The sequence below is a fragment of the Herpailurus yagouaroundi genome, unplaced genomic scaffold (genome assembly GCF_014898765.1).
Source record: "Herpailurus yagouaroundi ecotype Mexico unplaced genomic scaffold, PumYag 77, whole genome shotgun sequence".
In the NCBI taxonomy this organism is placed as follows: Eukaryota; Metazoa; Chordata; class Mammalia; order Carnivora; family Felidae; genus Herpailurus; species Herpailurus yagouaroundi.
This window is the reverse complement of record NW_024412388.1, coordinates 18,995,550-19,021,015: the sequence shown is the minus strand read 5'-3', so window position 1 is coordinate 19,021,015 and position 25,466 is coordinate 18,995,550. Positions and strand designations below refer to the sequence as shown.

At 49.0% G+C, this 25,466-nt stretch overlaps 1 protein-coding gene and 1 long non-coding RNA gene across 3 annotated transcripts in view; one reads left to right on the top strand and one right to left on the bottom strand.

The window, feature by feature from the left end:
* The window catches only part of RHCE (Rh blood group CcEe antigens), a 37,022-nt gene that overhangs the window by 5,743 nt on the left and 5,813 nt on the right, over positions 1 to 25,466 (top strand). The window contains exons 2-8 of one of the 2 annotated variants that reach the window (XM_040465254.1): positions 4,227 to 4,413; positions 8,369 to 8,519; positions 12,592 to 12,736; positions 13,517 to 13,686; positions 15,369 to 15,506; positions 17,690 to 17,823; positions 22,666 to 22,745. In XM_040465254.1, the coding sequence (XP_040321188.1) occupies positions 4,227 to 4,413; positions 8,369 to 8,519; positions 12,592 to 12,736; positions 13,517 to 13,686; positions 15,369 to 15,506; positions 17,690 to 17,823; positions 22,666 to 22,745 (1,005 nt within the window). Of the gene's footprint in view, positions 1 to 4,226; positions 4,414 to 8,368; positions 8,520 to 12,588; positions 12,737 to 13,516; positions 13,687 to 15,368; positions 15,507 to 17,689; positions 17,824 to 22,665; positions 22,746 to 25,466 lie in introns of both variants that reach the window. The other variant, XM_040465244.1, reaches the window with a different exon arrangement.
* LOC121023410 (uncharacterized) lies at positions 10,003 to 14,690 on the bottom strand. Its single transcript, XR_005787369.1, has 2 exons — positions 13,612 to 14,690; positions 10,003 to 12,672 (listed from the first exon to the last, which is right to left on the bottom strand). It is a non-coding gene; the product is annotated as an uncharacterized LOC121023410 (long non-coding RNA).

The window sequence follows — 25,466 nt, the reverse complement described above, 5'->3', positions numbered from 1 at the left end:
GGGTAACAAATAGGACGTACTGCGCGAAGTTGCTGTCGGTTAAAGCTGTCAGGCACTTAGAAGGGGGCCTGGTGTGGGGGGGCGCACCACATACGTGGCTGCTGTTACAATGCTGGTAACAAGTGCCTCGTCTCAACACTGGCCTCTCAGGCTAGACCCTTTCTGCAAGCCATGGGGCTTTCATAAAATTCTCCGGAGGCCTGTCTTAGACTGTAAAATTCCCCTCTGGGGCCCAGTCACGGGGGCCCCTGTCGCACATCCACTCCTTATCACCCCTGAACACCTTAGAGGCCATTAGCTTATCAGCCCAGCAGCCGACGTGGGGTGCAGCGCCGGCTCTGAGAGGTGGAGGCTGGCACCACTGGGGATGCTCTGAGCTGGGACCTGGCCCTGAAGTGGGGGTCCGGATAATGAGACCTAGGAAGAATCAGAGAGGGGCCTGGGAGACCAGGAGAAGAAGCAGGAGAGTGCAGGGAGCGGAAAGGCCTGAATTCTAATGTCATGGACTGATGCATTTAGGGTGAATGGGCTCTGTCGACAGCTCCCAGAAACTGCCACCCTGACTTTATCCCGCTGGGTGGAGTACAGCTCCTCCCTTAGGGACAGTGTGGGGCCTTGGGGAGGAAGGCCCCGAGCTCCTACACCGGGCAGTGGTGGGGACGGTAGCTGTGCCTGATAAAGCCCCCCCACCCGAGATCCTCTGACTTCCTCCTCCTTAGGGCCCCGCCTCTGCCCTATCCCGGTCACCCTCCTCTCCCCACCCATCGATCCTCCCCTCAGAATATGCCAGAGTTGGGGCGCCTGGGTGGCTCAGTCGGTTAAGCATCCGACTTCGGCTCAGGTCGTGATCTCACGGCTCGTGGGTTCGAGCCCCTCGTCGGGCTCTGTGCTGACAGCTCAGAGCCTGGAGCCTGCTTCGGGTTCTTGTGTCCCTCTCTCGCTCTGCCCCTCCCCCACTCATGCTCTCTCTCTCTCTCTCTCTCTCTCTCTCTCTCTCTCAAAAATAAATAAACATTAAATATTAAAAAAAAAGAATATGCCAGAGTTATAAGGGCCTTAGAGAGTACCAAGTCCAACACCTACATGTTTACGGAGAGAGAAATTGAGGCCCAAAAGAGGACAAGGCCCTTGCCTGAGGTCCCTTAGTGAGGTGGGGGTGGACAAGAGCGAGAAACAGCCCAGCCCGGTTAAAGAGCACCATACCTGGGGGTCAGAGCTTGGTTCTGCTGCCAGCATGCTCTGTGGCCTTGAGGAGGTCACAGGCTCTCTCTGGTCTGCTTCTACACAACGGGAGGAAAATGAAAGGGTCTCCCGACTCATGGAATCTTCAGTAAGTCTGGACCCTATGCATTTAGAGTTGCTGCTAAATGGCACACGGGTTGGGCTTAACAGCAGTCTTTAAGACAAGATTGAATTTGAATGCTGAAAGCGGGGTGTCCGATCTCTAGTTGGCCACAGGCCCTTTCATCCATACGGTTTCCTGCTTGGGTCCTGAAGGAATTTGAGCGCTCCCAAGAGAAACGCCCTGTACATGTGCCAAGAGGGTGCCAACACGAGACTGAAATGTTGCCTGCACCTTTCTCTCCCCCCACGTCGGGGGAGAAGGGGCAAAAAGTTGAATCAGTGCCCTTTCTCACCTACTCCCCAAGCTCCCAGAGCCTTTGGGGTCCTCAGGGGTCTCCAACATCCTGGTGTGATCAGATTGTTTGGGGACACGTTAACACCCACCCAAGTTTGATGTGTACGACCCTAGGTCTACGCATTTCTCAATGAAAGTGGGTTTAAATGTAACTCGAAGTAGCTTTCTGAGACTTTGGAGAGTTCTGGAAATGAGTGCTTCCTCGTTGTCATCAGGGCCAGGGCTCGAGGCCCGCGGAGAGCAGGTGGGTTCTGGTAACCGTGACGGTGACAAGAATGACGGCGGTGCTGGTGAATCGCCACCACTTACGGAGTGCCAAGCACTTGAACAAAATATCACTTCCTTCAGCTCTCCCGCCCCCTCGGAGGTGGGTATAATGGCCCTTATTTAGCTGACGAGGAAGGTACGGCACCTCCGAGGGCACAGAGCTATGAGGTTGAAGCATATATAAAATGCCATTTTTATAGGTCAAAAATGGCCAAGTGTTGGCAATTTTAATACGGTTTAACCTAACGGGGAATGACAGAACGGGGACCAAACAGAAGTGTCTAAACTTGAAGGCTGTGCTTTCTTTGGTGTGTGTGCGTGTGTTGTTTTGTTTTCGTTCACTGTCTAAGTGCTGGTTGTAGAAAATTTAACACAGAAAAAAGAAAAAAAAAAAAAAAAAGTAAAACTCTCCCCAAACCAGAGGATAATATTCATCGGGGGAAAAGTTCTTGCAAGTTCTCTCCCTGGGTATTTATACATGTGAAATACTCGGTGTTTGTTGATCAAACGTCTTTCTGTCCTGAGTGATGATGGGCATTATAGCATCGGACTCTGGGGACCCGATGAGGGGTGTGATCGTCTTTCCCATTGAGCGGGTGAGAAAACTGAGAGCAGATAGTGTGGTGGGTGAAGGCACAGGCTTCGGGGCAGACCATCTAGGTTTAAATCTGGCTGTACGACCTGGGGTGAGTTACTTCACTCCTCCGTGGCTCGGCCTTCACATCTGTGACGTGGTGATAAGAACAGCACCCGCCTTGGAAGGTGGTTGTACGAAATAAGTGAGATGGTCTGTGTGAGGTGATTAAAATCCTGGCTGGCTCAGTCCGGAGAGCGTGGGATTCTTGATCTCAGGGTCATGAGTTCGAGCCCCGCGTTGGGCAGAGAGATTACTTAGAAAAATAAAGTAAATAGGGGCGCCTGGGTGGCTTGGTCGGTTAAGCGTCCGACTTCAGCCAGGTCACGATCTCGCGGTCCGTGAGTTCGAGCCCCGCGTCGGGCTCTGGGCTGATGGCTCAGAGCCTGGAGCCTGTTTCCGATTCTGTGTCTCCCTCTCTCTCTGCCCCTCCCCCATTCATGCTCTGTCTCTCTCTGTCCCAAAAATAAATAAAAACGTTGGGAAAAAAAATTAAAAAAAAAAAAAAAGAAAAAGAAAGTAAATAAAAGAGTGTTGCCATATGGGAAACACTCAATACATGGAGGCTGCTACTAAAGTTCAGAGACATTACACAACTGGCTTAAGCCGCACAGCTGGAAACTGCTAGAGCCCTGATTTGAACCCACGTTTGTCAAGCTGCGAACCAGTTTTCAAGCTTGGAAGTAAATACAAGGGTCCACCCTTTTCCTTTTGCTGGACCTCTCCCTGCCGTTAGACAAGTCTCTTGCGCTCACCTGCCACAGCAGCCCTTGAGCAGGGTCCAAGGCTGAAAAAAGGTGAGGGTCACTCAGAAGGCCCCGGTGCTTTCTGCCCGAACACTGGGTCCCTCCCAGCAAGGGACAAAGGGAGAGAGCTGTTTTTTGCAAGGATAATCTGGTTCTTATCAACAGAACTTCGGGACCTGCTTCTGCCCCCTCTTTTCTGGGCCAAGTCACTGGCTTCTGTGGCCTTATTTTCTTTCTTTTAAAAAAAAAATGTTTTAACGTTCATTTATTTTTGAGAGAGAGAGAAAGAGACACAGAGCACAACTGGGGGAGCGGCAGAGAGAGTGGGGGAAACACAGAATCCGAAGCAGATTCCAGGCTCTGAGCTGTCAGCGGATGAGCTGTCAGAGCCCAATGCAGGGCTGGAACCCATGAACCGTGAGATCATGACCTGAGCCAAAGTCAGATGCTTAACCCACTGAGCCACCCAGGTGCCCCATGTGGCCTTATGTTCTCACGTACATGATCAGGAGGTTGAATCTGATCCTCCATAGCAGCGGTAATTACCTTCATTGAATGTCAACCGTGTGCCAAGCATCGATCCAGATGTTTTACACATGTTCATTCCATCGAGTTTAGTAATAATAATTGCTACATTTACTGAGCACTTACTATGGGCCAGGCCCTGCCTTTGTGCCTACCCAGCATTAGCTCATCGAATCTTTGCCTCAGCCCTGCCTGCTATGTATTTTCCCCATGATTCAGATGAGAAGACTGAGGCTCAAAGAGGCAAAGCAACTTGCCCAAGCACTCTTCAATGGTCCCTTCCAGCTGCCACCCCCGCAAATTCACACGGAATGTAGGTACATTCTAATTCTGTAAGTTCTGTAAATTCCAATTTCATACAACTTTCCATCTCGTCTGCCTCCCTTTCTCCTTCTCCATATCTGCTCCTGGGCAGTCCTGCAGGATGTTACCATCATGGTGGCCCTTGGCTTTGGCTTCATCAACTCGTCTTTGCGGAGATACGGCTGGAGCAGCGTGGCCTTCAACCTCTTCTTGCTGGCCCTGGCGGTGCAGTGGGCAGTCCTACTGGATGGGTTCCTGGAGCAGCTCTCCCCTAAGAAGGTGGTCATCAAACTGTCCAGGTAAGCAGGCAGTGGCTGGATCGTTTTGTGGATCCTTGAGGTATGGGGCCCAAGAGGGCTGGTTCTAGAATAGCTGGGATGTCCCCTTGAAGCCATGCGATATTGGGATATACCCTCACAAATTATCCACTCTTTATCTAAAATTCAAATTGGGGGCGCCTGGGTGGCTCAGTCGGTTGAGCGTCCGACTTCAGCTCAGGTCACGATCTCACGGTCCGTGAGTTCGAGCCCCGTGTCGGGCTCTGGGCTGATGGCTCCGAGCCTGGAGCCTGCTTCCGATTCTGTGTCTCCCTCTCTCTCTGCCCCTCCCCCGCTCATGCTCTGTCTCTCTCTGTCTCAAAAATAAATAAACGTTAAAAAAAATTAAAAAAAAAAATAAAATTCAAATTGAACTGGGAATCCTGTATTTTCTCTGACAACCCCGGGCTCAGATCTACAGCCCTCCCCAAGTCCTTTCTTTATTATCGACTGTGATTTTGTAAAGTTACACAAGCAGCATGGGTTCAAAGAAAAATGAATAGAGATTACAGAAAAAAAGAAAAAGAAATATCAGTCTCTTGAAAATACAAAAGTACTGCTAGTCCTCAAATGTTGGTGAGCAAGAAATAGCCACGCCTTTCAATTAAGGTTGATCCATTTGGCTGTATTTGTATGAAACTCTTAGAAGTAGCAAAATGACCCATGTTGCTAGGAGTCAGAATAATGGTTACATGGGGAATGCGATGATTACTGAATAGGAGGGAGCAGTCGGTAGAGCATGCAAACCTTCATCTCGGCGGCATGAGTTCAAGGTCCACATTGGGCATGGTGCCGAGCCCCCCGCCAAAAAAAAGACAAAAAATTTTTTTAAAATTAAAAAAGCCGTTAGCCCATGACAGGGGAAACTAGGTAGAATTTACCTTGAAAATTGGTTTTTGGTTTTCTCCACCTCTGAATCTCTGTCCTGCCCAGATGATGATGGTAAATCCCATCTTGGGGGACCTGTCAGCTCTCCAGGCCACTCCACCCTCCCCTCTGAAGCCCTGCATCTCTGAGCACCGCTGTTGAACATCTCCCGGTGAGCCAAACACTGTACCAGGCAGTGCACAAACATGGCTTCGTTTAACCCTTCCAGCAGCTGGCTAACTGGTGTACAGGCTCCAAGAGCATAAGGCACTTACCAAGGCTCACACAGTTAAGGGGTGGAAAATGGCTTTAGCTTTTAACTATCTGTATGCAGCCCTTCCCACACACTCCAGGGTGGTCAGAACATGAAACATACAGAGCCCGGTCGGTTCTCTACTGACCCTGATAAAAACCTCCACATTTTTTTCTTCTAACAAGTTTTAGGCTAATCCCCACGGGGATTCAATCTGTCCCCACCCCATCCCCCCAAGAAACACCTGGGAAGAGGCAGAGGGCACTCTCCGGAGGAGCTCTGACAGCGGTGGCCCTGGTCTGGCGTTTCTGCTGCCTTGGCTTAAGGTCGCACAAACCTTCAGCCTCCTGCACCTACTGTCCAGGCATCTCTGGGCTGCTCCTTCTAAGGTCCCCCGCCCACAGGGACCAACTTGTTCTTGACTCAATCCAGGAAGACAAGAAGAGGCCCTTTGCAGCCTGAGTGAACTCCCCTGCCCCGCCTCTGACCGCTTGGATCCTCCCAGCTGTGACCCCCACCCCCCACCCCCACTGGGACTGACTTCCCAGATTGGAACAGAGAGCTTCTTCCCGACCCTTCCAGGGGCTGGGCTGGTGCAGGGGACGGGGCCAGGCTTGCCTCCGGTATAGCGCCCTCCCCTTCCCCCTCGGCCTCCCCTGCGCTGTGCAGCCTGACTTGGCACTGAGTTGCTTTGAGTCACCGATGACCAGTCCCTTCAGGGCAGGGGCCTGTCCCACTCAGCTTTGTCCTTTGTTTTCCTCACGTAGTGAAGACTTAGTAAATGGTTACTGGAACAAAATGAAAATAAAAAGAACCCTGAAAGTTATGATATTTTTAATGCTGTATTTTGAAAGGTTCAGGAGGCCTCCACCGGAGGATAGTGGCGATTAACCAACCCTCTTATTGTGCTTGAAATATATCAACTCAGTTTACCCTTAGAATAGCCTCATAGGCCTTGCCTCCACCTTATAAGCGAGGACACAGAAGCACAGAGTGGTTCAGTGATTTGCCCAAGGTCACACAGCCAGGATTCCAACCTAAGCTGGCTGGACTGGAGACGGCACTCCTAAATACCGTACTTCCCAGTCTCGACACCTCCCCAGTGCCAACTGGCCCCTGGGGTCTGGAATCCTACCACTGGCACATGTCCTCTTGCATCAGGCCCTTGCCAGTTAAATGAGTGCTCACCCAAAAGACATAACACGGCCAGTCGTGGTGAAACTTTGAGTAACTCCAGTTCTAAATAATTCCTGATCCCTGTGAGACTCCTTCCCAGGCCCTTGGTCCTCTCCTGATCTTCCCTCTGAAGTCCTTGAGCCTTAAGCAAGACACTATGTTGGCAGCAAATGCCGAGGAGGCTGTGTCCAGACTTCAGAGCACAGGCTTTGGATCCAGGCCAGCTGGGTTTGAGCCTCAACTTTTGTTGTTAACTAGCTTTATGGCCCAAAGAGTCACCTCTTCTAGTCTCAGTGTCCTGTTCTGTAATGTGAAGGTACTGACTGGTACCCTAGCATTGTTTACCGAAGGCCACTTAGAAGATTAAAACTTATTTACTTATTTATTTTAAAGGTTTATTTGAGAGCGAGCGAGTAGGGGAGGGGCAGAGAGAGGGAGAGAGAGAATCCCAAGTAGGCTCCACACTGCCAGCACAGATCATGACCTGAGTTGAAATAAAAAATTGGACGCTTACCTGACTGAGCCATCCAGGTGCGCCAGAAGATTAAAATTTAAATGAGGGGGTGTAGTCGCAAGGCTGTTATACATAATGCTTAACAAATTATGTTATTTTGTACTGATGGTGGTTGGTGGTAGCATTAGGGAGGGGAGGGAGTCTCTGAGCAAGGTGCCCAGAGGAGGGTGAGTTGGTTTAACCACCATGGATTGTTCTGCTTAGTGCCACCTCCCCCAGGAAGCCCTCCCTGATGAACCCAGTCCACACTGCTCTCTCCCTCCAGTGAGCCACCCCCCTAGCCACATGATATCACGGATAGTCTTTGTGGACAGACTCACAGTGTCAGCCCCATCTCCTCCGCTGGATCATAAGTACCTTGAAAACAAGTTGTTTTCTCCTCTTGAATCCCCACACTGAGCTTGCTCATTTGTCAAGGCAAGGAAGGAATCAGCAATAGTGCTAACAATGCAGGCTCCTACTCCCGAGTTAGTCCTTTGTGCCAATCATGGTGCTAGACACACATGCACAAATTTTCCTTCTAATTCCCACAGCACTACCATGAGATAAATATCATCATCGGTCGTATTTTACAGAGGAAGGAACAGGCTCAGTGAGATTAAAGAGCTGCTCAAGTGGAACAGCTGGGACTGGAAGCCAGGCTTGTCCTACTTCTAAACCCAGGCTCCACTACCAAGGAGAGGGTGGCGGGTGCTTGAATGACAGGCAGGCTAACAGGTGAAGAGCGCCCTCTATTGAGCATCTTTGCGAGATGAAGGCAGAAGAGAAGCTGGGGGAGCAGCGCCCCAGTTGTCAGACCCCAGAAGGGGGCCCTGAGGGAACAATCAGCCCCTGTAACTCACGACGACATTCCTACAAGAAATTCCTACACCGTGAATCGGAGTGTCCTCAGTAGGGATGAGTATGTGTGGATCAATTTCTCAGATATTGATGCCCCCTGATGGGGGAAGGAGCCCAAGGAGACCCTAGATGGGGCATCATCAGTCCCCGTGTGGGTGGAATCTTGTCTTCTTGTTCTCCTATCGCGTCCTCAGCTTCTTAAACAGCACCAGGCTGGTTGAACGAGGGAATAAGTGAATGCATGAATGAGAGGATTCTTTTCAGTCATCTCTCTCTCTCTCCCCCAGTATTAAGCTGGCCACCATGAGCGCCATGTCTGTGCTCATTTCAGCGGGTGCCGTTCTAGGCAAGACCAACCTGGTGCAGCTGGTGCTGATGGCACTGGTGGAGGTGACAGCCTTTGATGTCATGAGGATGATCCAAAGGAAGTACTTCATTGTGAGTAACAGCGCTGCGAGGAGGGGACTTCGGGGAGGAGGGGTCAGGAGGTGTGGGGGGTGCGGAACACCACCTCCATTTGGTGGGTTTTCTGGGATTAAAACAAAATACAGGCCCAGATGGGGGTCCAAAGTGTGGTCTATGCTAAACGTTTAAACATAGCAACCTAATGGCTTTAACCAGAGGCGGTACAGTTGCTGGTGATGACAGGTCTAAGGTTTGACAGGGGATGTGGGTGACGGAAGTGTAATGCAGGAGAAAGATATTAGAAGAAAAAGGATCAAGGAACAGATAGAGGGAGTTGGATGGACCAAGATGATGACCTGGGGGAGTGATGGAGAGAAAGACTGTAAGGCAGGTGCTGAAATCCTCAGCGACCAAGAGGCAGGTAGGTAATCAGCAAGGAGCATAGCGTCTGCTGGCAGGTCTTTTCAAGGGAGCTGGAGACATTTGGGGAGGGAAAAGGAACAGTTTAGAGTGGAAATTTAGATAGGAAGTTCTTACCATTTATTAATTTTCGGTTCTCCCCATCTGTCTATAGGACTTCATTTTAACCCCTACTTCAGTGTATATTTCCTATAAATAAGGGCATTCTATTACATAACGGTTGTTCAATTAACAAACTTTGGAAATTTACATTAACACAATATTATCTTATTCAAATTTCACCAATTTTCCCAATAACATCCTGTTACAGCCAAGTTTAAAAAATGTAAATATATATATATATATATAAAGTTTACATATATATAAAGTTTAAAGTTTATATAAATAGAAATATATAGTTTATATATATAAAGTTTAATATATATATAAAATATATATAAAGTTTAGTTTATATAAATATATAAATATATAAAAATATATATAATATTATATATAAAGTTTGAAAAGTTTATATACATAAAGTTAAAAATATATAAATATCGTATTTTTTTTCTTTTGGGTCCATGATCACACTTTCCATTCACTTCTCATGTCTCCTTAAACTTCTTTGATCTGGAACAGCTTCTCAGTCTTTATCTCTCATGAACTGGACATATTTCGAGGTTATAAGCCATTTATTTTGGAAGGCAGCTATGTTCACCACTATCTCACCAATACTGCACCTAAGCCAGTTATTTTGTCGAATGTGGCTTTGTGTAGTGTTTCCTCACGATTAGTTGAAGAATATGCATTTTTGGCAGAAATTACACGGGAGCGATGTTATGTCCTACTCAGTGCGAAGAATCAAGAGACACATGCTGTCAATTTGTCCCATTACTGAGGATGTTAACTCTGATCACCTGTTAAGATGATGTCTGCCGGGCTCTTCCACTGCAAAGTTACTGTTTTCCCCTTTATAATTAATAAACATCTTGTGGGAAGATAATACCCTGTTTCTTATCATGTTTTTCACACACTGATTTTAGCATGTTGATTTTTTTCTTTTGCCTGAAACAGTACGATGATTGCCAGTATTTTTTTTCTTTTTTTAAAAGACTTTAAGTAATCTGTTTACTTAAATTATGTATTAAATAATCTCTATTTAGAGATCTCTAATCTCTAAACCCCAAGGTGGGGCTCATACTTAGAACCCCAAGATCAAGAATCACATACTCTACCAACTGAGCCAGCCAGGCGCCGCCCCGCCCCCCCCCCCCGGGGGGGATTGTTTTTTCTGATTGCCTCTTCCCTTCCACACTCCTTAGTTACCGTTCTGCTGTAAGAAAGAACTTTCTCTTCTTCTCCATTCATGCGTTTATTTGCTTGTTTATTTATTTAGATCACTATGGGCTCAGGGATTCACCCAGGCATACTTCATTTTCTGTCGCTTCTCTCTGCTTACTACAAGGATTAATTCCCACCCCTTACTTTCAAGGAAGAAAATTGCACTGGAGCTTTTTTACACAAAACGAAGGGAATTTAACATAAGGACCACCAAGGGCAAGGGGTGGCAGCCAGTCTCAGGACTGGAACTGGATCTGAGGAGTCTTTAAGACCCCAGGCAGTTCACGCTCTCCATCTCTGGGTTCTGTTCCTCCCTGTACATCCAACTTCTGTGCACATCAGCTTTCTCTTTGGTGGAGACCACGTATCTCTCCTACCGCTCTTGTTCATGCGCCTCTAAGGCCCGGATCCTACAGGAAACAGCTCTCTTTGCTCTCAGCTAGTCCCAGGTCCACGGTCCAGTAAGATAGAATCTGATTGGCTCCCGCGGCCACATGTCTACTCTGGGCCAATCAGCTGCAGCCAGCGTAGGCGGTCACAGAGTAAACACGTGGCTAGTCAAGAGAAGGGTGAATTCCCAGAGCTGCAACGCGCGTTGTGTGCCGTCCTTTGTAAACCTGTGCCTGCTTTGCCAGGGTCCTCGTAATGATTGTTTTAAAAGGCCGCAGTTTTTCAAAGCCATCTCCTCTCCTCTCTTCTCTGCGGCTTTGAATCGCTAGGTGAGATGGTGCACAGGAGGATTTAGTACTGATTTTGAGAGGTGGCCGCTTCACCTCGGAACTTCAGTTCAGCCTGGGTTCTTGAGTGGAAAGACTCAGGAGGAAACCAGAGGCAGCAACCAGAGCTGTTTCAGTGGAGGCAACTCGAGAAATGGGTACAGTATTCCACGCCAACAATCCCCACTTGTGGTTCCTGGATTCCTGGGGGACCTCACACAGTTTTTACAAGGGACTATCACAGACTTTCGTTTTCATGTGTAAGTGAAATGTGTGAAGGTATCCTTCCCGTTCACTCGTTCATTTCACATGTCTATTCCATGTCTATTACGTACCGGGCGTCTTTTAGGCAATGCAACTGTTGGGGACCTTCCATTCCAGAGGGAAAGGCTGCCAATAAACCATCAAATAGGCAAACGGTATCGCGTGTTAGAGAGTGTTAAGTACTACAGAGAAAAAATAAAATGGGAAAGGAGATATGAAGAGTTGAAAGAGGGATAAAATGTTAACAAGGTGGCCAGGGAAAGCTTCCCTGGGTAAAAAAAAAAAAAAAAAAAAAAAAAAAATTGAGTAGAGACATGAAGGCAGCAAGTGTACAAGCCACGTGGGTGTCTGCGTATAAGGGCAGGTCAAGGGCAGGGCGGTGGGAGTGGCCTGCCTCTTCCAGGAGTATTTTATTGCCCACGCTGTTTAGAATTGTTGGCGCGTGGTGATAATAAAAAGACAGGCTTTTAATTGCTTTTATTATTGTTTTAAATTCTCTCCAGACAATGCACCCCCTGCCTGCCTGCACCCGTGGTGGCTCACTCCTTTCACCTGGCATTCCAGGCATTGGAAAAGCCAGCGTGAAGTGGGACTGACATGGGAGCATATCTGTGGGTTTGAGAAAGAGTGAGAGTGTGTCAGGAGTGGAGCAGGAGGTGAAGCCGGGGAGGTTAGGGAGCGAGCAAGTCACAGAGGGTTCTATAGGTCAGAGCAAGAACGTGGACGTGGACATTGAGCGAGACAGGAACCATTGGAAGATTCTGAACAGAGATGGCCATGCGCTGGCTGCCATGTGGAGAGGAGTCAGTAGGGGGACGGTGATTATTGCAATAATTTGGGGTAGCGGTGATGGTGGGGCCAGTGAGGCATGGTGGTAAAAACTCTGCCAGTTCTGGATATTTCTTTGAAGGCACAGTTGACAGGACTTACGAGTGGTCCACTAAGTGAGTTATTAAGGATGACTAACTTTGATGTTCATAAAGCAAACTTAGCGTATGTCTAGCATTTACTAAAGACTTTTAGTTCAGCATTATGAAGTCTGGCTGCTTTATGCTGCAAAATTTATATTGCTCACCTCTCCATCAATTCTGCCAAAAGTAGGAAGCAGTGGGGGCGCATGTCCATGTGGCTTTTTGCCTCACCTAAGTGGATCCCAGCCAAAAGCATGTAAGAGCTACTGATAAGGCCAACCAGCAATTTCCCTGGAATAAGTACATGGTTACTCCCAGGTCTCCTCTGAGAGGGGAGCTGCTGGGCTGGCTAAGCGCCAAACGCTGGTCTCATGACTCCCAAGTCACACCTTAGGGTGAAGCTCAGAACTGTCTCCCGGGGATTGGCCCATGGGCGGAGGCTGTGGGCATTCACTGCCTTTGTTGCAGAAGGACAACCACGTCAACATGATGCACATCCACGTGTTTGCAGCCTATTTTGGGCTGATGGTGGCCTGGAGCTTCCGGAGGCCTCTGCATGAGAGAGTGATGGAGAAAGATCAGACAGCAAAGAGCTCCAGTTTGTTAGGCATGCTGGGTGAGGACAAGGTGGGGTGGGGTGGGGTGGGGTGGGGGGTGGGTGGGTGGGCGGGGGGGTCTCACCCCTGGAGTGAGCCAGAGGTTCCCAGATGGCTCTGGGGAAAAATCTCTCTCTCCTTTACCAACCCACTCAGGGTCCTCGGAGCCCCTCCATGATGACTCATTTCCCTGAGTGGTGTTGAATGGATTCACAATCCCTTCTAGGGCAACGCCCTTCGTTAATATCCAGAGGAGAGGGAAGACTCATGTACTTGAGTTTAAATCAGTTTGCCCAATCCTTTTGTCCTCAAGTTAAGGGAGGGAAGTGGATTAGTGGAGAAAGCGGAGGCCAGCAGTGGAGAGAGGGACAGGGAGGGGAAGAGGACGGTCATCCTGGTGTATCCTGCAAAGCTGCAGCGGAAATGCTGAACCCTGACTCCCGGGAGAGGCTGGGAGGAAATCAGGCAGTGAGCTGGGCAGCAGGTGACCCAACAGCCAGCTATGAGGCCAAATGAAATTGGCACATTACGTTCTCAAAATAAGCATTGGGCCATCACAAGTCGGACTCAGGAGGCCTGGGGGTTGGTGATCTCAACTCTCTGGGCCTTAGGTTTTTTTGCTTGTAAAGTGTGTTAGTTGGGCCCTATCAACCTGAGAATTCAGAGGAGACATGACTTGCCCAAAGTCACATAGCTAGAAAGTGACCAGGCTGAGACTTGCCCACTCCAGGAAGCGCCCACAGGCTCAGGCTTTGGAGTAGGAGAGCTGGTTCTGGGAAGTGACCCTTTCTGGCCCCCAGGAACCCTCTTCTTATGGATATTCTGGCCGAGTTTCAACTCTGCTCTGCTGCTGGACTCTCCAAACGAAAGGAAGAATGCCATGTTCAACACCTACTATGCTCTTGCGGTCAGCGCGGTGACAGCCATCTCGGTGTCGTCCTTGGCTCACCCCCAAGGGAAGATCAACATGGTGAGGAGGGGGCTGTCCCTTGGGGAGCACTTGGGTCTTGCACGCTGGACACATCTTCACGCTTCCTGTCCCAGAGCTAGCCCCACTGGGTGACAGAGTCTTCTCTGCAGTGTCACGGAGCATCGGAGCATCGGGGAAGGGCACTGGCTTATCAAAGGGAACTACAGTGTAGAGACCATGAAATGATCAAAGGCTGTCTTCGGGGAGTGATTAAATCTATCAGTGTTGACATCAAACAGACATAAGTTTGAAACCTGTTTCTGCTAGTTACTAAAGCCAGCCACCATGAGGAAGAGTCAGCAGAGAAGAGCTAGAATAGAATCGGTCAGTCTCTCTCCTTCCCCTAAGAAATTTCTAGAATGGAATGAATAGAATCAGAGGTAAAGGAGTATGTTACTTTAGCCATGTGATCTTGGCTAAGCCACTTAAACCTTTGGAGCTACACTGGCTCATATGTGAAGAGGGACTTACAAGAACATGCTCATAAAGTGCTCCGTGGCAAACATCACTGGCTATTACCAATGTGGCCAGGGAGTCTGTGTGTGTGAGTTTGGGGGGGGAAGAGACATGTGAAGAGGTAGAGCTAAAGACAAAACGGTTTCCCATGAAGATCAGGTATGGGGCCAACCAGCCAGGGGACATGGGAAAAAGTCTAGAGAGACAGCAAGGCCTGGGGTGGACAGAATGTGGCCATCCATGACAGGTTAAACACTAAGAGGCATGAGTGTCCTTCTGGGGGAGCCCATGGTGACAGGGAGTCTAGGCTCAGACAAGGGGGGGACATCTAGGGAGGCAAGTGTGGCCGGAAGGTCAGAGAAGCCAGAAGCTGGTCCCAGGGCCCAGATCTCCCAAGACCTGGTTTGAGTGGAGGGGAGCAGAGGGAAGTAGCAAGAACCCACCCTGTTCTAGAGGAACAAAGGACATAACCGAAATGTGACCCAGGAACAAGGACTAGCTTTTTTTTTTTTTTTTTTTTTTTTTGAGAGAGAGAGAGTGCGTGCGTGGGGGACAGAGAGGGAAAGAGAGAATCCCTAGCAGGCTCCACACCAGCAGCGTGGAGCCCAACATGGGATTCGTACTCGTGAACCTCAAGGTCACGACCTGAGCCGAAATCGAGAGTCGGATGCTTCACTGAGCCACCCAGGCGCCCCACAAGGGCGCGCTTACTGACGTTAGGTCCAGTGGTACAGAGTGGCAGAACCACTAAATAGCCAATAATAATGATACAAATAGTAAAAGCAATAATGATGGGTTATATTTCTTGAGCCTTTACTCACGGTCCCTGCTAGCTAGGCCCTGGGCTCAGAGTTGTACATGTGGTAACTCATTTAATCTTACCGTAACCGTATTACGTAGGTACTGCTAAAACTCCATTCTTCTGGTGGAAAAGCTGAAGCACGAATGCTTAGGTGGCCAAAGACACATCACTAACAAGCGCGAGGGTGACTGGGATGCGCTTTGAAGTTCAATGCCTCCCAGTCAGGTTGCCTGCCCCCTGAGCCTGAGAAGTGGAGTAAGATTAAGACAATTGATGAAGGTCATGGACTCTCAAGGGAGAGGAGGGGGTGTGAAGCAGGGAAGATATTACGGTGTTGCCTGCTACCAGCTTACCAAGCAACCCTGGGCGAGATGTTGTCCTCTCTGTGCCTCGCTTCACTCGCCCACGAGCTGTTTCTTTGCAGAATCATGTCCACAATGCGGTACTGGCCGGAGGTGTGGCTGTGGGTGCCTCGTGTTATCTGATCAGCTCTCCTTGGCTTGCCATGGTGCTGGGCCTTACGGCTGGACTGATCTCCACCGGAGGAGCCCTGTGCCTGCCGGTAAGAACTGGGCAACCAACACCCTGATGTGCCGTAGACCAGCAGGGCCCCGGGAGCATGGTGGGGCCATGCAGTGCCATGGGCTGCATTAGGCAGGCACGGGCACCTTCTCAGGCTGGCTTCAAAGCTTGGGTGAGATACCCACCCAGGTCGGATGGGACATTTGTTAGGATCTGGGGAGCAACTAACAGAATCCACTCAGGTTTGCTCAGGCATGGGGGGGATATTAGAATATGCTGCTGGGAACCCAAGAATGGCTGACACCAGGGACAGGAGTGTTGTAAGGAGCCCAAGAAGTCCCAGCGCTTCTTCTTTCTTTGCTTCTCCTGAATATCCGCTCTAACCTCACTCTGTAGACTTCCTTCCCCCTCTTCTTCTCCTACCCACATGGTGGAATGTAGTCTTGCTCTTCGGGAAAGCAGCCAGGTAGAATCTCTCGGCCCTATACCCAAGTGTTCTGGAGAAGGGACTCCTTGGTTTAGCTTGGACAGCGTGCTTATCTTGGGCTGGGGTGTAGGGGGGGCTGGAGCGTAACATACATACGTGGCCGCTGCCCATGAGCCACATGAATGAGGGGGGGAGGGCAGCAGCCAGAAGAGGGACGCTGGGCCAATCCGGGCCATGTCCACTTCTGATTGTTTAGTTCTTCTAAGCAGATGGACTTTTCTTCCTTCCATACTCAGCAGTTACTAATAATGCCCGGATACCCCATAATAGCCACTTTGTTCTAATACGCTTCTAAGAGAAATATTTAGGAGCAACAACCCTTCATGGGTTTGAAGGCTTGGGAGGAGAAAAAGGAGTAGATTTTTAAAAAGCTGAACTTGGATGAACAGTGGATATTCCGGGAGGCAGTTTCAATCCAAGATAGGGGAAAACGTACCGACAATTTGATCTGACCAGCCGTGAGTAGTCTGCTCTTCACCTTTGGAACTGGAATAAATGTCTTGCAGCTCTTCTGCTCTGAGGCCCGATTCTGAGAGGAGGAGCATACAGCCAAAAACTGCGTAACGAGTTCTCATCAGGCTGGGTGTCCGTTGCTTCCTCTAGGCCTGTTTCCTTGACTCTGTCACTGGGGGAATGATTCAGAGATGATTCACTCCTTCGTTCGTTCGTTCATTCAGCGTGTATGTTTTCACATTGATCCTGCTTCCCGGGCTGTAGGGCAGTGAGGGAAATGGACAAATGAACACACAACCACGTGGCAGCTGCTGCGAAGCCCATCTAAGCCAGCCTGGGACGGATCAGGAAATGCCTCCTGGAGCAGAGGGTGTCTCAGCCACATGTTGACAGATGACTAATATTAGCCAGGCAAAGCGAGGGGCAACGTATTCCAGACAGAAGGCACAGTGTGTTCAAAGGCTCAATGGTGAGAAGAGACACCAAAGCATTGAGCTCACCTGGGAGTGTGGTGGCACCACAGTCTTGAGAGACGAGAGATACTCAGGTATATCCCCTGGGCAGGTTGAGGAGTCTGGGTTTTTATTCTGACGGCAAAGGGGATCCTCAGGAGGGAACTGGCCTGTCTAATTTGCATTTGTATCTAATTTGCATCTGTCTAATTTGCATTTGTATGTTGGCTCATGGTCCTCTGGAAGGCTTAAGCAGCAGAGGGGAAGGAGTGGTGAGGATAAGTCTGGAGGGGTGGTCACATTCTTTTCTTCTCATTAGCCATGCTGTCTTTGGGGTGGCGGTTAAGTTTGGACTAGACCAGTGGGTCTCAGTCACCCACCATCGTCCCCTCCAGGGACGCTTGACATTATGCGCGGACATTATTTGGTTGACACACTGTGAGGGGATGCTCCTGGCATCTAGAGGGAGAGCCCAGGGATGCTGCTTCACGTGCTACGACACACAGGACGGACTTTTCACAACACAGGGTCATCAGGCCTGCGCTAGACCCTTGCTTCCCAGAGGCTGGTCAGTGGGCCCGTAGCCTTGGCATCACCCGCAACTTTGTTAGAAATGCAGAATCTCAGGCCCCAGGCTCACCGTATCTACCTCTGCGGTCTAACAAGCTCCCCACGTGATGCCCGGGCACCTGCAGGTCCGAGACGCGCTTCCGTAGGGGAGCCCCAATGCCTACCCCCTTAGGGTGGCCCTGGAGGCCAAGGATCTGTGGAAAACCCGGGGGGAGAGTCCCAGTCCTGCACGTACATCTGCTTATGTGACGCTTGTTCTAGATGTATTTTAACCACGTGCTGGGGATCCACGACACCGGTGGCGTGTACTACACCTTCGGCTTGCCGGGGCTCCTCGGAGAGATCGCCCACATCGTGCTGATCACGTATCAAGTCGACCAGACCAAGAGTGCCATGTGAGTCACTCGGCTCGTCCCCTTCATGCCCCCATTCAGCTCGGGGTGAAACGCGCCCCCCGCCAGCGCCCTTCGCTGAGGCACACGTGTTCAGAGCCGGGCACTCAGCAGGCCTTAGCAAATATTTGTCGGCAGATGGATTAGTAAACCCTGCAGAGCCCCTACCTCTCCAGGCCGTGGCTGCTTTCCAGGAAGGACAGCTTAGGGGCGGGGCAAAGGCAGACAGGTGTGAGGCTCCCCCAGATGACCTGACAGAGCAGGTCCATCAGGCCAAGCCAGCCGAGTCTGTTTTACAGCCGCTGGTGGTTTGGGTCTCGGGGAAGATTGTGTTGTGCAGTCGGACTTGTTCTGACCTTGTACCAGCAGGCACGCTACCTGATCTCTCTAAGCCTCATTGCCTGATTATGAATGCAGACACTGATGGCGCATTCCCTCCTAGGGTTGTTGGAGGCGACTTGAGGCCAGGCGCCTTGTGGTTAAAAGGATTTAATACTTTTTTCTTAAACATTTTTTTAATGTTTATTATTTTTGAGAGAGAGAGAGAGAGAGAGAGTGCGCGCGCACAAGCGAGGGAGGGGCAGAGAGAGGGGTAGATACAGAATCCAAAGCAGATTCCAGGCTCTGAGCTGTGAGCACAGAGCCCAATGCGGGGCTCGAACCCATGAACCACGAGATCATGAGCTGAAGTCGGATGCTCGACCGACTGAGCCACCCAGGCGCCCCAGGATGTAATACTTTCATGTAAGAAAACACTAAGCACAACCCTCCCTGAGGCCTGGGGAGAGGAGGAGCTTGGCCAAGGTCTCACTGTGAGGCAGGAACGTGGGTCTCCGGACTCGGCTCAGATCCTATGTCCTCCAGACAACGGATGGCGGCGACTAGTTTCACATACCCGAGCCCTGGCCATCACCTCCCGGGGCTTGCGTGACTATCTTCCAGGCATGGTGCACATAAAATGAAAAAGTGACTTGGGCATGATACGGGGATAGGTTTTTCCGGATGAACTGATATAGTGATCGCAGTAATAGTACTGATAACAATCGCCGCTGTTGATTGACAGCTTTCTAGGTGCCAGGCACTCACTACGCGAAAATCATCGTATGCATCATCTCATGGAATCCTCACGACCACCCTGTGAGGTATTATCATATTCCAAGAAATGATACGTGTGGGGTAGTGATCTGCCCTAAGTCACTTGGCTGGAGCCCATCTCCAGGTGGGGAGACACCTCACTGGGGCTCCGATGGTGTGTCTGCCACTGTTTTAACAGCTGTGCAACTCAGCAAATCCTTTCCCCTCTCTGGGCCCCTGAGTCCCCTCTGTAAAGCTCAGGTGCCTGCTGGGGCCGGGCCGATAAGGTCAAAAAATGGGAGCAGCGAGGGGAGGCTGGAAAACAGTGGGAAGTTGCTCCTCAGCACCAGGCCACCATAACTGCGCGGGGACCAAGGCTCAGTGTCCCCAGATGTGACTTTTCAAGAGAAGCCAAAACTCCAGAGCTATGCACCTACACTCCCAAGCATCGGCAAAAGATTCAAAATCGTCAAGACACATCGTGTGGGCCAAATTCTGCTCCAGGGCGGCCAATCTGTGACTTCAGAGCCGCCGGCCCTTCTAGCTTCCTAAGTCTGTGATTCTGTGGCTCTCCTAGAGCAGTAAATCCTACCCTACCCCAGACCTGCATGGTTAGAAATCTGGTGATGAGGTAGGCGCCTGGGTGGCTGTTGCTTTTAAGTGCTCAACTCCTGATTTCGGCTCAGGTCACGATCCCGGGGTCATGGGATCCAGCCCGGCGTGGGGCTCCCCGCTCAGCACAGAGCCGGCTTGAGATTCTCTCCCCCGCCCCCATCTCTCTTCACCCCGCAAAATTTAAAGAGATCTGGCGATGGGAGCCCGGCAATCTGTCTTCCACCCAGCCCTCTAGGTGATTCTCCCATAAACCAGTTGGAGACCGCTGGCCTGTAGCGAAGAACAGGAAAACAAAGGCCGGTTGACCAATGGGGTGCTGCTAAAGGGTTAACAAACAAAGCCCTGACTGCAGTGGTACAAATACTCCCTTCTGTGGCCAATTGCAAGCCATCAAGGGGCTGTCACTGAGCGGGTACACTTAGGAAGGGTTGAGAACACGGCCTGTGCACCCACCCTGTGAGCGGGCTCTAGCACACCTCTGTGAGTCAACTCTGACTGCAAAACCTTATCACACGCAGGGACCAGGCAGCAGAGAGAGGGAGAGAGGGTCTGGAACTGAGACTATGTCTTTGGGTTTGTAGTGGTGGGGTAATGAGTGGGGGGAGGTCTCCGGCTGGGCAGGAAGAGAAAGCATATATTAGAGTTTGTGCTTGGGCGGGTTATAATATGAATTTTGCACTCCCGTGAAAGCTGACTGGTGGAGAGAGAGGAGTAAACAATTTCAGCTGTTAGTTGGGCCCAGTGATAAATGAGTGCCAAGTAGACAAATACTGAATCCAAGAAACACAGTTAAAATCAGTGTTCTATTGTATGAATGCAGCACAATTTATGTATCCACTACTGATGAGCATTTGGGTTCTTTCCAGTTTGGAGCTATTACGAATATTCTAGTGTTGCCGCCATGAACATTCTAGCACTTTTTTTTTTTTTTTTTTAGAACATACAAATGCACTTCTGTTGACCAAATGCCTAGAAGCAGAATTGTTGGATCGCAAGCAGAATTGTTGGATCACAGTATTCCCGTGATCCCTTTTAGAGGAAACTTCCAGTTTTCCACCATAGTCTGTGCCGTTTTCTTCACCTGTGGCACCCGAGAGTTCCCCTTACCCTATATATTCTCTAACACCTCATGTTTTTCTTCTTTTTAATTTTCTCCATTTAGGCATCAAACTTCTCTTTTTTTCTTTTAAAGTAGGCTCCACACATGGTGTGGAGCCCGACGCAGGGCTTGAGCTCACAACCCTGAGATCAAGACCTGAGCTGAGATCAAGAGTCAAACGCATGGGGCGCCTGGGTGGCGCAGTTGGTTAAGCGTCCGGCTTCAGCCAGGTCACGATCTCGCGCTCCGTGAGTTCGAGCCCCGCGTCAGGCTCTGGGCTGATGGCTCGGAGCCTGGAGCCTGTTTCCGATTCTGTGTCTCCCTCTCTCTCTGCCCCTCCCCCGTTCATACTCTGTCTCTCTCTGCCCCAAAAATAAATAAAAACGTTGAAAAAAAAAAAAAAAGAGTCAAACGCTTAACCAGCTGAGCCACCCAGGTGTCCCTAGGCATCAAACTTTCTCATTTTATTATTATTATTTTAAAAATGTTTTTAATTTTTAAATGTTTATTTATTTTTGAGAGAGAGAGAGAGAGAGAGAGCACACATGAGGGAAGGGCAGAGATAAAGGGAGACACAAATCCAAAGCAGGCTCCAGGCTCTGAGCTGTCAGCACAGAGCCTGATGTGGGGCTTGAACCCATGAACGAAGAGATCATGACATGAGCCAAAGTCGGGCACTCAACAGACTGAGCCACCCAGGCACCCCATCTATTATTATTACTTTCTTTTTTAATGTTTATTTTTGAGAGAGAGACAGAGAGCATGAGCTGGGGAGGGGCAGAGAGAGAGGGAGACACAGGATCCGAAGCAGGCTCCAGGCTCCGAGCTGTCCGCACAGAGCCCGACGCAGGGCTCGAACCCACGAAGTGTGAGATCATGCCCTGGGCCGAAGTCAGATGCTCAGAAGTCAGATGCTCAGCCGACTGAGCCCCCTGGGTGCTCCTAGGCATCAAATTTATCATTTTCTTATTATTTTCTTACTGTTTATTTTTCAGAAAGAGAGATCACACGTGTGTGAGCACTAGTGGGTGAGGGACAGAGAGAGGAGACAGAGGATCCAAAGCAGGCTCTGTGCTGACAACAGACAACCCTATGTCGGGCTCGAACTCAAGAGCCGTGAGATTGTGACCTGAGCTGAAGTTGGATGCTTAATTGAGCCACCCACTCAAACTTACCATTTTAATTTTAATTTCCCTGATAACTGATTAAATAGGGCACGTTTCATATGCTTTTTGGACATTTGATTATCTTCTTTTGTGAAATGTCTCTCCAAGTTCTTTAGTTCTTTTGCCCATTTTTTTTTGTTGTTGTTGTTGTTGTGCTGTTCTGTCTTTTTCTTACAGATTTGTAGGAATTCTGGTTATAGAGCCTTTGTCACATACATGTGTCATGAATATCTCGCATTTTGTAGGTTATCTTTTGCCTTCTTAATGGTGTCTTTTGATGAACAGAAGTTCTCCATTTTAATACAGTTCAATTTATCATTGTTCCCTTTACATTTGCATGTTCTGTTTAAGAAATGTTTCTCTATTGTAAGGTCATATAGATGTCCTGCTAGGCCACTTAGTAGTTTAAAGCGAGGTCTCGGGGTTGTCTTGAAGGAGGGAGGACAGGGAAGTATGTTCAACAGGGGTGGGCAGGGGAGATGAGCCTTATAGCCAAGCTATGCTCTGCGTTGCCCTGATGGAAAGAGAACTCATCTTTAATTGCCTATGAGGAAACCTGGGGCTCAGAAAGGTTAAGTGACTTGCCTAGGATTATGCAGCTAGTGACAGTCCTTGAACATGAACCTGGGCTTTCTGCCTCCTGATCGAGTTCATCACCCATGGGTTCTGAGAATTGAAGTAAGCCGAAGAGGATCTTAGAATCCCCCCCTTCCGTTCTTACATGTCTGTGTGGCTTTGCGGGAATGTGACAGGGGAATGTGTTGCCAGGGGAGAGGACGTTTGTTCTTCTGGTAGCCCTTTCTGACAGCATCATTACTGATGCAGACAGTCCTTTTTGATCTCTGCAGTCTGATGCCTGAATGTGACTGTATTCTGCTTTGTCATTTCTAGGATTAACTACCAGTTGCTCTTGGACATTGGGGCACTGAGCTTGGCCATGGCTATGGGTCTGCTAATTGGTCTTTTGACAGGTAAGTATGAGACCACCCTTCTTCCCCATGGTGCAGGGCACAGGCCCCAGGGCCAGAGTGCACCTGCCCCATGGCTGGATGTGTATACCCATCCCCTTCTCTGTGAACCCCCTCAGCTCCGGCCAAATGAGGCAAAGCACTCAGACCTTGATTAACAACAACAAGAGAATCACATCATTTCAGCATGGGAAAGGCCCTCAGAGGCCGCTTGCTGTAGGTGTGGACTCTGAGGGCCAGAGAAAGTTAAGAGACTTTCCTGAGGTTGTAAGTAGGGGTGAGTGGCGACACTGCAACCTTGTGAACCCAGGGCTGGTGGCTTCACCCAATTTTGTGCATAAAGCCAAGGAAACCCTTAGGCCAAAAAGCTTACCTTTATTCCCTGAGAATACTCAAAGTATTATTTCGTTCAGCAAATATTTATTCAGTATCTACTATGAGCCAGACACTATTCTTAGGCACTAGGGACACAACAGTGAACAAAACAAGTTCCCTCATCCCATGGAGTTGATATTCTAGTGGGGGGGGGCAATAAATAAACGAAGAAGTAGAGTATTTGCTATGTCGGAGACTCAGGGTACAGGAGCATAGAGTCAGTGTGAGGGTGGGGTACTCTTTTAGAAGGGGATGAAGGGTGAGGCCCCTGGGTGGCTCAGTGGGTTAAGTGTCTGACTCTTGATATCTGCTCAGGTCCTGATTTCATGGTTGTAGGATCCAGCCCTGGGTCAGGCTCTGTGCTAAACGTGGAGCCCGCTTAGGGATTCCCTCTTTTCTCCTCTCTCTCTCTGCCCCTCTCCTGCTCGCACTCTCTCTCTTTCTCAAAATAAATAAACATAAAAAAAAAAAAGCATGGGAAGGAAAGGTCTATCTAATAAGTTGACCTTTAAGCAGAAACCTGAACAGAGAGAGGGAACAAGACCTACCACCCACGTGTTTATTTGGCAGAAGAGCATTCCATGAAAAGGGATAGCAAGTGCAAAGGTCCTGAGGCAGGAGCAAAGAATGCTCGGGGTGGCTGATATGGATATAGTGAAAGGGAGAGTGGGAGGGGTTGAGAACAGAGTGGTAATAAGGAGCAAGATAATTCTGAGATGGGAAGCCATTAGAAATCTTTAAACAGAGGATTGAAGTATGCTTTTGCTCCTGCAATATGACAGAATAGCGAAGAACCTCAGGGAGTTACTAATTTGCCAGTCTTGTTTATATGCTAGGTGAAAAGATGCTTTCTGTCCAGAACTGCTCACCTTTATTCAACAAGCAAACAGCTTTATTGGTTAGACATTCATATATTGTTTCCCTAAGCAGGGAATGAATGCCAACTAAGAGAGAAAATAGCATTAACAGACGTAAAAGAGTTGTATGGCCTTGGGCATATCGGTTTACTCTCTCTGAGCCTGGGCCTTGGGAGGCTTTTCTGTAAAATGAAAGGACCGTGGTAGCTGATCATTGGGCTTCTTTTATGCTCCAAAGCAAATATGAAGGTACTTTTTGGAATTGCCTGGGTGATTTTAGACAGCAAGACTGACTAGAGTCACTTTAATATACCAACTGGCCTCAACTTTCATCAGAGTCGAGGAGATTAAATACAGATGAGAAAAATGCCTCCCTCTGTAAGTTTGCGTTCCATCTGTGGTGGCAGTCCAATCCTGAGTAGGGTTACCAGATTTAGCGAGTGAAAATACAAGGCACCCGTTTTTTAAATTCAAAATTAACTGAGCATCCTAGATTACTTTATCTGGCAACCTTCACCCGGACTATGACACCATTCACCATCGTCACCAGTATTCACAAAATGACACTGATGTGCACTGTCTTGTAAAACCCCTGGGAGGGCCTTTTTTTTAATGCTTCACTGGAGTCAAAAAAGAAAATGGAGGAAAAGACACTCACAGTGTTCCTTTAGGAGTCAAGACCAATGAGCGTCCGTCTTTCCATGTAGCTTTGAACATAGGAAAGCTGGTGAATAAGAAAAACGTGAACAATGGAAGGGGAAAGAGGCCACTAAGCAGCCAAGATAGCACCGGACTCCCTAAAGCCAAGCATTTCACTTGTCAAGAGGCCCCTGATTTGGGGCCTGTCTACATTTACTTAAGAAACAATCCTGTGGGGGCACCTGGGTGGCTCAGTTGGTTAAGCGTCCAACTTCGGCTCAGGCCATGATCTCACCATTCATGAGTTCAAGCCCCGCATTGGTCTCTGTGCTGACAGCTCAGAGCCTGGAGCCTGCTTTGGATTCTGTGTCTCCCTCTCTCTCTGCCTCTTCCCTGCTTATACTCTCTCTCTCTCGCTCTCTCGCTCTCAAAAATAAATAAACAGTAAAAATTTTTTTTAGTAATACTAAAAAAAAGAAACGATCCTATCAAGCATGGTTATTGGGTTTCTGAATTCAGGCAGATTAGAAATGGCAGGTTAGAGGTGGGATAGTTTTCTCGAAGTAAGGCACACTGGTAGAAGTTAGAGGTCAAAGTAGACAGCCTAACAGAAGAAAAGAAATTCTTTAAGCCAGACACTAGAACATGTAAAGCTTGGGCTGCTGAGAGAAGAAGCCAACAACCCCAACAGCTATATACTTTCTCTGCATTATATAGTGCATTTCATAAATGGATGTTCCTAGCAATATTTCCAATTTAAAAAAAAGTCTAACTGTGTTTACTATTGTCTCATAAGACACAAAAATATAGCATATTTTGAATGGATTTTCATCAGCTATCTGGAAAGTTCATG